The sequence below is a fragment of the Chiloscyllium plagiosum genome, unplaced genomic scaffold (assembly GCF_037043375.1).
Source record: "Chiloscyllium plagiosum isolate Xiang-an unplaced genomic scaffold, Cpla_swu_hap1 HiC_scaffold_41, whole genome shotgun sequence".
In the NCBI taxonomy this organism is placed as follows: Eukaryota; Metazoa; Chordata; class Chondrichthyes; order Orectolobiformes; family Hemiscylliidae; genus Chiloscyllium; species Chiloscyllium plagiosum.
In genome coordinates, this window is record NW_028270179.1 from 14,870,927 (window position 1) to 14,886,095 (window position 15,169).

Below are 15,169 nucleotides of genomic sequence, written 5' to 3' on the forward strand. Positions count from 1 at the left end.
CAACAGATGACCTCATTCCTTGAAGGCTCATATTTCATCTCCTCTGTGTTTGATGATGCCCTCCACAGCATCTCATCAACCAACCGTACCTATGCTCTCGATGCCCATCCCTAAACCGCAACAAGGACAGAACAACCCCGGTATTCACTTTCAGTTCACTAACGTGCACATAACTGGCATCATCCACCGCCATTTCCGCCAAATACAAATGGACCCCACCACCAGGGATATATTTCCCTCCATACCACTATCTGCGTTCTGCAAAGACCGTTCCCTCTGCGACTAAATTGTCAGGTCCATGCTTCCTAATAAGCTAAACTCCACTCCTGGCACATTCCCCTGCCACCGCAGGAATTGCAAACCCTCCTACCACACCACCCTCCTTCGCTCCATCCAAGGCCCCAGAAGAGCCTTGCACATCCATCAAAGTTTTACCTGCAGTTCCACACGTCATTTAGTGTATCCCGTGCTCACGATGCAGTCTCCTCTACATTGGAAATACTGGGCGCCTTCTCGCAGAGTGCTTTAGAGAACATCTCTGGGAGACCCGCACCAATGAACCGCACCAACCTGTGGCCGAACATTTTAACGCCCCGTCCCACTCTGCCGAGGATATGCGGGTCCTGAGCCTCCTCCATCGCCACTCCCTCACCACCCGACGCCTGGAAAAAGAACGCCTTATATTCTGCCTCAGGACCAATCAAACCGAGGGCATCAATCTGGATTTCACCTGTTTCCTCATTTTCCCTGCCCCAACCTTACCCCAGTTCCAAACGTCCATTTCAGCAAAGCCCTCGTGACCTGTCCCACATGTCAATCTTCTTTCACACCCATCCGCACCGCCTTCTTTACCCCAACTCCATCTAACTATTGCACTTTCAGCTACCTTCTCCTCAGCTCCGACTCCCTCCCATTTATCTCTGCATCCATGAGGCTCACAGTCTCATTCCTGAGTGCTCCGAGCCGAAATGTCGATTTCTCTGTTCCCCGGAGGCTGTCTTACCTGCAGTGCTTTTTCAGAAATGCACACTAAATTCTGATGTTCATCATCTGTAGACCTCACTCTCTCCAACAGACAAATAGTGACAGACAGAGAGAAAGGCATAGTGAATGACCAATTAAAGAGAGACACAGAAGGTCAGAGAAAGGTAAGTGAAAGACGAGAGAGTAGGCGATACGTAAAGTGATAGAATGGGCAAATGATGCAAGTCAGAATGAGAGAGCCTGGGTGAGAGACATTGGATTCTTTGCTCTATATCAGTCCGTTTATTACTGCTCTCTACCTGGTACCCGGATGGACGCTTCAACTTCTCATTTGACCCTTGCTGTGGGGCTTTTGGAGATCATACCAGTGGGCCTGGGATTGCTATTGGTGTCTGATTCATTTTCCCCTTTGTCCTGTCCAGTCTCGGAGGACCTGACCAGAACATGAAGCAAATATTCTTCTTCGTCTTTGGACTCCTGGAAATCTTTCAGTTCATTGCTATTTCTTTGATATGGCAATTCTCATGAAGCATCGAAACTGGCAGTTGGATTAGGCCAATCGGCCGATCGAACCTGAACTGTCTCTCAGCCTGAAACTGGCGAAATTAAAAAAGGGACAGAGAGAGCGGAAAACAAACACACACACACGAACATACACACACACACACACACACACACACACACACACACACACACACGCACACACACACACACGCACACACAACACACATACATACGCATGCATGCGCCCTCACACACCGTCACAGGCAAACACATGCTCGGGCTTACGCATGCATGCATTGCATATCGATGCATCCGCACACACAAAACAGATTTTCCACATACACACATACACACACAACCACACACACTCGCACTTATCAACGGAAACACCACACACACAAGCACTCACACACCCACATCCAGACACAAGCACATACAAACACATCCACTCACACACATCCACACACAAACACATACACACACACGCACACACGCACCCACATGCGTCCTAACAAAACGTCACACAAAAGATAGATGAAAATCATTGAATTCGATGTCTGTGTGGGGACTGGAGAACAGAACACGTGAGAGAGCAAGGTTTCTTTGAACAGCTCTACAGCAGTTTATAGTTTGTTCGCTTAACCCCTTTCATTCTCACTCTGCCCTGTTCAAGAAATCATGTTCAGAACCAAACCCTTTGGACAATTTAATGGTACTTGTTTGTAAAAATGAGCGAAAGATTCGTGTGACTGCCACAGCTGAACCAAACGAGAAGTAACCTGAACTGGGAAAACCGACCTTTCCCCTACTAATGTTAAACTAGGCTTTTCCTAGTCTCAGCGGCACCTCTGCCTTCACGAGCTATCTTTTTAAAAAATGACAAAATGACAATCACAGAGTCGATCTTCCTTGCGGAAGGCTAACAAGGGACCGGAGGTGAACATGTAACTAGTGGTGAAAACCCGCTGACGTGGCGCAAACGGCAGTGAAATCTCCTCTTGATGTTGATGCTGGTGAGTGAGGACAAGGCAAACTCTATCAATCCTGCCGGGCAAGCAGAAAGGTAATAAGGTTGAAGTGAGAGAAAGTCAGATCCGGACCCCAGTTGCAGTGCTGAGGAATTCTAGGTTGGCGATAAATATGCACACTCCGTAAGGCCTTCTTGTCGAAGGTGACATCATCAGAAATGTTGCAACAGAGATGGATGAATTGGAGAATGGAATAGCGTATTTATAGTATGCAGTGAGTGAGGAAAGACAGTTACAGTAACTGTGCATGTCAGTGGGCTCATACTGGTTATTAGTGAACAATCTGTCGTCATAAATTAAAATAGAGTTTTCGACGAAAGGAAGCGACCAGGTCAGAGGTGGACTACCTGGAGGTAAGAAAGGGTAGAAATTAGAAGCAAAATAGGTAAACATTTACAATTCACAATGAGAGAGAGAAGCAGTACTGATAATGTCGTTGATACCTCACAGATAGATTTCTGTGTTGGACCGTAGTCGGACCGCAATGGTGAATGTCACATGTACCTCACAAAGAGGAAGGCTGCCCCTGGAACCATGCCTGAACACATGCCTTCCAGACCTTGCCGATCTGAAGAAGGTAAGGCGACCTAAAAAACAGCTCGTCAGGGTGAGGCCAAGGTGGTACAGACAGAAGGGTGCCGTGGTGGATGGGGCATTTCGTTCAATAAAGTGTGGTACGCCTTCACACCACCCTCATGTGGTGGTGATGATTAGGCATTGCATGTCCCATTGTGAAGAGAAGCTGGGAAGAGCCCGAGAACTGGAAGTTGTGAAACTGCAGGAAAGCGACAGAGGACTGGCGGATGTACGTCAGAATGAACAGAAGAAGAGGAGAAAAACATTGGATCGATTTTGGAACAGACGTGCTCTGCAGAGCAAGAATGGACAGAAAACACAGATGTGCAGAAAAGTTTGTGAATTTTAGGAAGGAGGCAGAAGCGGGCTTTAACGGAGTTGGAGACTAAGAGCATGGAAGCAGTGGACAGGAGATCACAGGATGAAATATGTTTACTGACCGTTGTAGACGCTATGGTCTGATGTTCCATGGTGGAGTCACTGTCCAATTGGAGAAGGCAGACACTATCCAAAAGCTAACGTCGAGCTTCTGTAATGTTTGTTCAGTAGGCCAGACAGTAACCGCACCACGCCTAGTGACAATGCTACGAAAATAGTAGGGTTGGATCTGAGAGCACAGAATGCAGTCAGTTCAGATGGAGATAGTCTAGAATGGAGAACGGGGAACAGGCAACCTGAGGCGACGAATGTGAAGTTCAAAGATTGCAATGAAGAGGTTGACTACTGATTAAAGGTCAGAGGGAGCAGTCCAGGTGCAGTTAGAGTGTTGGAAGTGGGTGAAATACTTCGTGGAACAGGGAGAGAATTCTTGCCTGAAAGAATTGGCACGTCGGTCACCCGGAATATCAGAATTCAGTGAGCTAAGACATGTGTGATGATGCCATTCCTTAACAAGGTTATGTTTCCCTTGTTTTTTTCTCAGAGAGGTGGTAAATACACAGTTTCTCGGGTGTCGAGGTTTAAAGTGCTTTAGGGCCAATTTGTTTATAGCTAACCGAAACTGCCTCAGACAAAAGGCATTCAAGTTGAAGAATTACACTTGCCCAATGAAAGAGAAGTGGCCACTTTTCCCAATTGAGTTGGTCTCCCGTTTATTTTTTTCAAGCGGACAGTTATGAAGCTGTTGGACCCAAAGAGGTAGATCCATGCTGATCCTCCCTCTGTCTGACATCACTCCTGAAAAAGACACCTGTCTTTGATTCTTCTTTCTCTTTTTTTGTAAAGGCGTGTTCAACGGGATTGTTGCAGCTATTTGGACTAGCTTCATTAAGTTGGGATAATCTGTTGGGTTTTCAGGTCCGATCCGGCATTCCCCATTCTATTCTGCTTAGTTTGTCTGCCATGTGATAATCTTGCAAATACATTCACTTTTCTTCCAAATGAAGCGGTTGGTCCAGCTGCATTACTCCTACATTATCCACGCGTCATCTGCTAAAAAGAACTGGAAAAATTGACGGTCCAGGTTGTAAAATATTTTGAGGGCTTCTGGCGGGACAGGAAGATGCAGAAGTGATGCAAACACAGCAGCACTGGAAGAATGGCTGAGAAAAAGCTGATGGACGAATAAGTCTGGTAAATAAACAGAGTCTCCATGCCCTTTTTTTGTAGTTTTGCATTTGTAGAAGTATTAAGTGCCTTGGTAATATTTGAAGAAATGTGATTAGTTCACAAACATTTCGTACTTGCAGATTTGATCCCCATCTGTAAGCAATATTTTCTCTCAACAATGCTTTTTATTGCACAAGACGACATCTTATTATGATAATAAGATGCCGTCTTGTGCAATAAAAGACAGCTTTGAAAGAAAATATTGCTTACAGATAGGGAAAAAATTGAGCAATCAACGAATTTAATGACAAAAGACGTTAGTGGTGTTTGCTATGTGAGTTAATATATATCTTTTCTCGGTGACGACAGCAACTGAAACCTTCCTCAGTAGGATGTTTCTGTGAGTCAAATAACATGACCATCGATTTGTTTCTCCCTAGAACTTATGCGACCAGAGAGGTTGTGAGCTGATATCAACTTTAGTGTGGAGAGATCTTGCAAAGAATTCACTTCATGCATTCATGAACGTTTCTGTTGAATACTCTGAGATTCACGGAGGATGGTTCAGATTCTGAAAGCAGAAATATCACAGAATAAAACATCTACAGCATTGCACAGCGAGCTGGACCAACTGTTCATTCTCCGCATTTTGTTTGGGAAGCGGCAATGAATAGGCAAAGTGATAACTGCGATGGGGAGACAGTGAGTATAAAAATGCAAATCAAAATATCAGAATATATTCACTTACCCATAAGACTGATTGTACACTTTTAGGCCCTGAGCAACTATCAGAGGTGGTGAGTCGCCCTATATCTCAAACACTCAGTTGTTAGTTAGTCGCCATGGACAAAACAGAAAACAATTGACGAAGATGCATAAAGCGTTCCTGATGCACAGGAGAAGGCGATATAGCCCAGAGAACAGTAATATCGCCAGCTTTCTTGAAACACTGAGACCGACATGGCCGAGTGAATGTAGGGACATGGGAAGATTCGGAGTTCGGAGCAAGAACAACCACCACAGTGGGAGGTTCTCAAGATGCAGGAAAGGAACACCTTAGATAGCTAGAGGGTTATAATGCACTTGGATTTGGGGCACCAGAAGCAAGCCACAAATATTGACAGTGTAATACAATTGAAAAAGATTCCCATTGCTGCTTCGGTCGTAAGAAACCATACTTATTTTTTGCATTTCAAATTACTATTTCTTTCGATCTACTGGTCCAGCCAAAACAAATCTTTCCTCACTTTATTTTTTAATAACTGTGATTCATGCAATTGACTGGCTCCCCGGAGAAATGATGCATGTATAAGTAGATTCCCTTTCATTGCCACGGCTGTGGCTACTCAGAGTACTACACTGTCTCCAGTCATCATTCACTCTCACACAAAATGGGGAAGCCTGCAATTCTGCTCGTGAAAGAGTTTTATAATCTTCCACTTGCAGCAGTATCTATTCCTGTTGAGTTGATATGTTTAACCGTTTTTTCCTCTTCAACTTGTTCAAAGATATTTTTAGAAACGTCTGAAGTAGGCAGGACATGACCCAATGTTTCTCACTCCGGGGGAACGGGCACTGCCAACGTCCCAAAGACAGCCTGATGAGTCAATATACTCTCTCAGTGTTAAACCCTGCCATCTCTCCTTCTGCATATTCGGATTTTGAGTCAACATACCAATTTCCGTCCTGCTAAGTTTTAATAATAGCGAATTTGCGTAAATCAGGCATTGTTGGGCTATTCACTGTTGTTTTCTTCACATGGAGAACATGGCCACAATTTGGATTCTCACAAAGAAAATGAGGTCTTTCCAAGTGTATCACTGTTTACATGTTGACCATTGCAATAACAGATATACTGGTCCTGATCAACAATACAATACTCCATCGCATCTTCAGTTAATAATTTCCTTTGTCATTACTGTCCCATACTCCTGTTTGAATTGTCACTACATACGTGTTCATGGTCATTCCCAAATTATCTGTTTGGTGCATTGTTGCTTTCACATTTGACTGGTTTGTCTGATCTGCTGCCAGACATTTCAAAATAAAATATTGCACAAAGAAAACTGCAGTCCCTCTTGTCATAACTATCACGGTTGTCACTGTACTGCAAAAAGTGCCAGTTTTGATTGCTTATGAACTTTAGAAAACTATAAACTATGTTCAGTGGGCTTACCGGTCACGGGCAGCAGTTTTTCCCTCTTCTGAAGGTGTAGATTATGTCTGGTTTCACAGTGCCTGTGTCATTTGGATTCCTTTTGCTCTGATTGCCTTGCTTAATTCATTAACCGTCCAACGTGCAGTACTGGCGAATCGAAGCTGCACTGAACTCCGGAGCTCCTAGAGTGGGAAGCAAAGCGCCTCAGAAATGGAGAATTGTAGAAAATGCATCATTGCATTATGCTCAATATCAGTAACCTTTCTCTTTCTCTGGTTGACAAATTCCTTGAGTTTAGCTCTTAACAAAATAACACGCACCGTTTCGTAGAGAGGCAAGTTCACAAACTCTGAATTGATCGCCACTGAAGTGGGAGGTATCTTGACGTACTTTGTTTGCTTTCTAAATCCTTGCGTTTATGCAGTGACACAGAGCAACTTCAGAGCAGAGTTGAAAACTATGGCAAAATCTTCGTGTGCATTAATTCGAACATATGTTTGATAGAGGTCTACAAAATGAATTCTGTCGAGAAATGGTTTAACCAACAATGTGGTACTTTAACGTCTTTCTCCATCAGAAAGCATCCTTCTTTCTGAGAAAATGAAACATGATTCATTTCTCCATTCACATTTCTTCGACTTATCAGAGCACCTTTGCTGTGGATATTGTTTTCTGTTTTCCCAATTACTTACTGAATGAAGACCGCCTAGTTCAGCAAACACGGCACACAATGCATTCAGAGGCTTCAGACAACCTGATGTTAATGAATCCAATGAAAAATAAAGGATTCCATTGCAGCCATTGATATCGAGAACGTCTACATGAAACCATCAATCCCGTCTCGTTGAATCATAAACTTCAGTAAGGTATATCCACATGTCTTGACAATTCAGTCGAGTTCTGCATAAGAATATTGCAAGGTGTGGGCACAAGAGAAGAGAGAGCGTATCAATGACAATAATTGACAGGACAAATTTCACATGATTAAAGGCGTCTTTAGGAAACAATGCACACTCAGTCAATCGATGTTCCGCCTCACTTGTTTGATATTGGATATTTCTTATACTTGGAATATCGCATTCACTCAAACTGCAGTCTCTCGCGAATTTTGATTCGTACAACGACATCTTCAGTGAAATTACAAAAATATGAAAGAGTGGACAAAATCAACACGTCCGGCACTTTAGCGAGGAGATAAAACAGCTAGACCGTTTTAAAGCAATGCGACCCTACTTCAGAATGGTTGAATATCATTTTGTGTTTACTCTGCGTAAGTTGTGTAAAAAATGATTTCAAAATGTATTAAATGAGTCTTTTAGCATAGTGATATTAAAATGTCTGTTTGATGTGAAATAACTGCAACTCAAACGGAAATCACAAACAATTCAGATAAAAATTGAACCGATATTAATTATTTAGTAATTGAAACAGCAAGTGTTAGAGTCATGAAAGCATTCCTGCTGGATAGGCAGAGAGTAGTGCTTTGAGACGAATTACTTTTCGTCAGCTGTGTTCACTTCTATTCTGAGGGAAAAATAAGAATGTTGCTTTTGCCTCTGAGTCGCTTACGTTGCAACTTAAAAATGACATGCAGCTTTTTGATAAACATTTCACAATGTCAACGTTGGTCATCTTGACTTTATCTGTCAGGAATATCGGAGAAAGAGAATGGGTGACAATGAAAATAACCTGGATGATATATGACCAGCAAACTCCTGAAATCTAGTCATCCTATTACCATAAACAACATTTTGCAATACAAGCAGCAATAAAAGCTGGTCTGCTCAAAGTAGGTTTGGACCTCAGTATTGCACAAAGGTGGGAGAAAGAAAGCAGGAAATTAAAGACCAGTTCGTCAGACTTCTGTGCTGGGAAAGATGCTGGAGTCCATTATAAAGTATGGAATTACGAAACATCTGGATTGTAGTAACAGGATAGGTCAGAGTCAGCATGGATTTATGAAGGGGAAATCATGCTTCACTAATCTTCTTGATTTTTTTGAGGATGTAACTCTGAAGATGGTCGAGGGAGATCCTGTAGATGTAGTGCACCTGGACTTTCAGAAAGCTTTTGTTAAAGTCCCACAAAGGATGTTAGTGAGCAACATTAGGGCGCGTGGTGTTGGGGGCAAAGTACTAACTTGGATTGAAAGTTGGTTGGCTGACAGGAAACGAAGAGTAGTGATAAACAGCTCCATTTCGGAATGGCAGGCAGAGACCAGTAGGTCCCGCAGGGATCAGTGCTGGAACTGCAGGTTTTTACAATATATATTAATTATATAAAAGATGGTATTAGTAATAACATCAGCAAATTTGCTGATGATACTAAGGTGGGTCGCAGGGTGAAATGTAAGGAGGATGTTAGGAGATTGCAGGGCGACCTGGACAGGTTAGGTGAGTGGTCAGATGCATGGCAGATACAGTTTAATGTAGATAAATGTATCGTTATCACTTTGGTGGCAAAAACAGGAAGGCAGATTACTACCTAAATAGAATAAATTTATGTAAAGGAGCAGTACAAAGAGATCTGGGTGTTCTTGAACACCAGTCAATGAAGGTAAGCATGCAGGTACAGCAGGTAGTGAAGAAGACTAATAGCATGCTGGACTTCATACGAAGAGGGATTGAGTATAGAAGCAAAGAGGTTATTCTGCAGTTGTACAGGACCTTGGTGCGACCACACCTTGAAATTTGTGTGCAGTTCTGCTCTTCAAATTTGAGGAAAGACATTCTGGATATTGAGGGAGTGCAGCGTAGGTTCACGAGGTCAATTCCTGAAATGTTGGGACTACCTTACGCTGAAAGACTCGAGAGACTGGGCTTGTATACCCTTGAGTTTAGAAGACTGAGAGGGGATATGATTGAGACATATAAGATTATTAAATGATTAGACACTCTGGAGGCAGGAAACATGATTCCCGCTGATGGGTGAGTGCAGAACCAGACGACACAGCTTAAAAGTACGGGGTCGACCATTTTGGACAGAGTTGAGGAGAAACGTCTTCACCCAGAGAGTGGTGGCTGTGTGGAATGTTCTGCCCCAGAGGGCAGTGGAGGCCCAGACTCTGGATTAATTTAAGAAAGATTTGGATAGAGCTCTCAAGGATAGTGGCATCAAGGGTTGTGGAGATAAGGCAGGAACAGGATACTGGTTAAAGATGATCAGCTATGATCATATGGAATGGTGGTGCAGGCTCGAAGGGCAGAATCGCCTTCTCCTGCACCTATTGTCTATTGTCTACTAAAACCCAATCATGTTTGAATTAATTGTTTTGTCAATAACGAACCAAGATACGATCTGGTGTTGAACATATAAAAAAGCAGCCAGGTTGACAGTCAGACAGAGCAACTGCCATTTGAAACACACCCTATCAAAGGTACCTTTCTATATGAAACATATTCGCATTAAGACAGCCCAGGGATATGTCAGCTGAAGGAAGAAAGGCACTAAAGACGACACTTGCTGTATGGATTCCAATTAAGTTGACATATTTTAATCAGTGTTTTATTGAATCAGTATAATGGTACAGAGTTAGAGGCAAATAATAAGCAATTAAGAGTGGGGCTTAGAGTTGTGTACAGTTGTTGTTTAATATTCACTTTTAGAGATAAACAATAAATTATTATTATTCTCATTAAACAGTGGAATTTGGGAGTTCTCTGCCACTCATAGTTTAAAAAAAAATACGAGCCGAGCTGAGTTTTCTGGGTGTTTGTTTTAAGTAACGGAAGTGTTCAAGGTGTGTCATAATAGTATATGTAACACTGAGATATATGGTTACTTGAGTATTAAGGGGGCTTAAAGAAAGCAGGTGCAAGGAGGTGTAAACATATCAGCCATGATTGAATGCAGTAGCGACTCAACGTGATTTTTGGCATAAATTCTGCTCCCACGTCTTAGGATCCTATGGTATGGAAGGGAGAGAGAACATCGGAGCATATGAAAGTACATCAACCACGATGGTGCTGCATTTGCACAGGTGTCAGGACCTGGATGGCGTCTTCTTTTTCCCAGGAAGTTCCTACCGGTGAGCTAAACTCATGCCCCACAAGATCAAGCAAGGCACAACACCAGCAGCAATTCAAGTCAGTACCAACACCAGTGCCAGGCACCCAAAGAGAAAAGGCCTCATTCATTCCTCTTCTGCACACAGACACAGTGACCTGCTGGAGAACAGAAGGTCATTATTAATGGGCAGAACACACTGTGGTTTATACTGACCTCAGACTCATTGAGTTTAGCCCTACGTTGAAACAGTTAATGGGACAGTTCACTCACCAAGAGCAGCAGTAACTTGAAGCAGGGACTAAACGTGAGATCCCATTCTGTTCTTTAATAATATCACACTCGTAGCTGAGCTTCGTACAAGAATGAGTCAGATCTCAGGCAGAATTGTGGCTTGATCCACTTCATTTTGTTTGTGTTCAATGTAACATGACATTTCTTACTAGTGCATCATCACGCGGTGCTGCTATATTTGTTTGAGCAATATTGTTCAAAGGTGTGAAGCGATTAATGTATTTAAATGCAGAAGAACTTTAGCCATTCGTCGCAAAATGTCACTGTTAGTTCTTTGGGTGAGAATTGAAAGAGCCAGCAGTGGAATGATCGGCCAAATATTTCCCTTAAATAAAATAAACAATACGTACATATCCAATGTGAACGTTTGCTGTGAACCTTCACCACGTCAATTAGTAAACAGTTAGGTTTCTCTGTTCACTGAGAAGTAACTGTTGACAGAAAAGCCTAATCTTTGATTCCAGCTACATTTGGTATTCGTGAAATGTCATTATAATGAGCACAGCGTGGATCCAATCTTCAATTTTGAACTGTGATTATTAACTACAGTGTAGTTACTCATCTGTAATAAAGTGCCTCGGTGTTCCAGTCACCTCACAATGACTATGAAAGTCTATAGAGAAAGACGAAATCACTGCTTTTGTTTCTCATCGCCCTGGTGCTTGTAGAACCCATCACTGCAGATGGAGAATCGAGACCATGGTTCTCCTTTCCCGGTTGGTACATTTCTATGTAAACGAATTGTAGCACCATCACCTCTCAAGTGTTTGCTGATTTGTATTGGAAGTTGACTTTTTTTGTCTTCTTTCAATCAGCCCAGTTTCTCATTCCTCCCTGCTCTGAAATGAAGTTACGGTCTCATTTTGGATAATTTTCGAAGAACTGTTCGATTTAATTGTTTACTCACAAAAACTATCCAACAATGAGATGTCCTTAACATCAATGTTTGCACGTTGAACAGAGAAACGTTTTCAAATGTCTCTTTGAGACGCCCCGCCCCCGATCTCTGGAACATCCTTCATTATCGACACCATTTCTTGATATTCATGCCACTCTAATTGTGAAACTCAAACTCATCTAATGATGATGAATCCAAGAGATCAGACAGTATGTCATTATTTTTCGGATTTTATTCAGCTGTGGAATACGCTCCGTATAAATGCAATCAATTACCTCAAATATTCCTTGAAATCAATCATGTTACAAGTTTATTTCTGGTAACGTACTCGTATATGTCCTTCTGTGTTTTTTTTCTTTCCCGCGGAAAGAAAAGACTGTGCACAGAGCTGATCGACATTTCCGTTGGTTAACTCATAATGAAATCACCGAGGACAGTTCTGATCCCTGTATCATTCAATGTGACACTAGTTCGAAAAGTGTGCATAGCAATACCTGTGATTTCCCTTGGTAATATAAATGCATAACACTTTAAACCGTTATAGGCTCCTTATCCGTCAGTGACACGACACTGAGAGCACTGTGCACAAAGATGGACTGGATGTCCCTTCGTTTAGTCACAGTAGCAGCAATGCGTACTTCCCTTACTTCCCTTACTTAGTCCAAACTGGAAACACTGTGCACTGTCCTTCACGCCATATCCCTTAGTTAGACTATACTTTGTTCACTGAACATAGATAATGTCTCAATCTCCCTCGGTAAGACCACACTGTACATAGTTCTCGACGCCACATCCCTCAGTTCGACGACAGTGGGAGCACAGTGCACAGTCCCTGTCTCAATATGTCTCAGTGAAAACATTCGTTTTACAGAACCCCTACTGTTTGGAAATAGGCCCTTCGACCCAAGACGTCCACGCCACTCCGCCGTATACTAACTCACCAAGACCCATTGGGAAGGTGCAGACAGTTCTCGTCTCTATCTCCCTTGATACGACATCACTGAGAGAACTGGGCACTGTTCTCGTCTTTACATCCCTTGATAAGCCCACATTGGCAGTACTGTGCACAGTTCTGGGGTCCATCTCCTTGATTGGATCACACTGGCAGTACTGGATACAGTTATACTCGCCATGTTTCCTGGTTTGATGACACGCGGAAGGTAAGTATGTCTTTCTGTTTTACAGGTTTCTTCAACTCTTGTGCACTCCAGAGAGGAACTTGTAAGCGATCCCCTTGTCTTCCACAAGAACTGGCAGTGGGATTTGTGAAATTAGGCTATACTGGTGCAAGAGAAAATGGATATACAGTAAATAAATCTGAAGTGAGACCCTTCTGAGGCACCAACTGATGCAAATTGTTACTTCTGTAAACCGACTGTGTTCCATTGTGTGGATCCAATGACCCTGACTTATTGCTTTTCAAATCGTATCAATAAAACTCGTTGCAAAATCCGTTGTCCAAACCCGATTCTTTCGTTCATACAATCGGTGAGAGAGGAGGTCACAAAAACACAGGAAGAATCTTTCATATCTTGCCATTCCAACTGTGTTATCCTTTTCCTCCACAACGTAAAACAACAGGAATAAACTGTTGGAGAAGATTCAACAATCGATTCTATTCTGGCTTTCGAATTTGAACCGCTTTCACCGTGAATGTCTCGGGTTCTCCAATGACTAGTCGAATTGATCGAGGTTTTCAAGCCATATTCTGCCTGCAGTTCGTGACGATAGAACCAGCAGAAAGGGAAATATGTCCTTGCCTTCCTTCTGACAAATCTTCCTGCCGCGCACACATCTCTCCACACCACCATTGTTAGAACTGAAGACCACACAGTCCTGGTGAAAATGAAATATTACCGCCACACTGAGGATACAGTTCTGTTATTGGGTACAGTCATTGTGCCAAATGCAGCAGATTCTGGACAGATCTGGAATCTCCGATCTGGGCAGCCATGTGGCGCCAGTGGAGTTCAATTTAATCACAATATCTTAAAACACGGCACAGTATATTCCTGATGCGTAATCCCCTGAGGTCTTCACCTGAAAGATCCATGCAATTCATCTGACCTTGGCCTTGTGAAGCGATCGTCAAGGAGATTTGATGCATCTGTGCAATTCATCATGCACGTGGCACACATTGTTGCTCTGAACGTCCGTGGTGTAGGAGTAGACCTTTTTTGAATGTGTCTCTGAAGCATTAACTCTGTTTTCATGGGAACCCTACAATGTGGAAACAATTAGACCCACTGTACCCACACCAAATCTCTGACCAGTATTCCATCCCAAAACAATCCATTAGCCTACGAAGTACATTTCCCATGACTAATGCACGTAACCTACATGACTCTACAATAGATAAGCAATTTAGCATGGCCAATTCACCGAACTTGCGCATCTTTTACTGTGGAAGGAAACGAGAGTACCGGAATGAAACCACTCATATGCGGGACCTTTATATATACATAGAGTCGCAGAGTCATCGAGATGTAAAGCATGGAAACAGACCCTTCGGTCCAACCTGTCCATGCCGACCAGATACATGTGCTGCCAGAACTGCTGAGTTTCTCCAACAATTTCCCATTTTGTTAATCTCTGAGCCATGAGGCCCGTTTTTAAATTCTACTGAAATTGAGATGAGTCCCACCGAATCGAGCTGATAGACGAACACTGTGTAATCGATAAACAAATGGCAGTCTCTCCGTCCACAATCCCACGCCATTTTGAAATGGATCAATCTCTGAGCTTGATTCGCGGCAGGAGAGGAAGCAGTCTCCAGTCCAAAGGCTGAGCTTAAAGGTAATATGACTATGCATTTCCCTTTTAACTTCCCTCCCAGCCAGAAAGGAGAAGCTTCTTTGAGGCCGCAGGAGAGAAAGGCCAATGTTGCTTACTCTCAGCTATGAAGCTCTGACGACAAAGATACACAAAGCTCTACGCGTTTCACTTTGTGCTTTTCTGTGCCCAGTCAAAAATGTGGGACCCCATCAAGAGCCATCAGTCACTCACTGACCAACACCTAGACTCTGAGATCAAGGACTCTAGTGCGTTGATCATCGAGAACTGAAAGATAATTCCCTTCCATGTCCTTTCATTGAATTTGGCAGAACCCAACGTATGTGTGTTCAAGCAGATTTCGATTAATTTATACATTTCAAAATTAGCTTCAAACCTCCA

At 42.9% G+C, this 15,169-nt stretch overlaps 1 protein-coding gene across 1 annotated transcript in view; it reads right to left on the reverse strand.

Annotated features, from left to right (window-relative positions):
• Window positions 1-2,576: 2,576 nt before the first annotated feature.
• LOC148138159 (uncharacterized) overlaps window positions 2,577-15,169 on the reverse strand; it is a 29,831-nt gene continuing 17,238 nt past the window's right edge. The window contains exon 5 of the mRNA XM_087981836.1: window positions 2,577-2,863. Within this exon, the coding sequence (XP_087837962.1) occupies window positions 2,577-2,863 (287 nt within the window). The remainder of the gene's footprint in view (window positions 2,864-15,169) is intronic.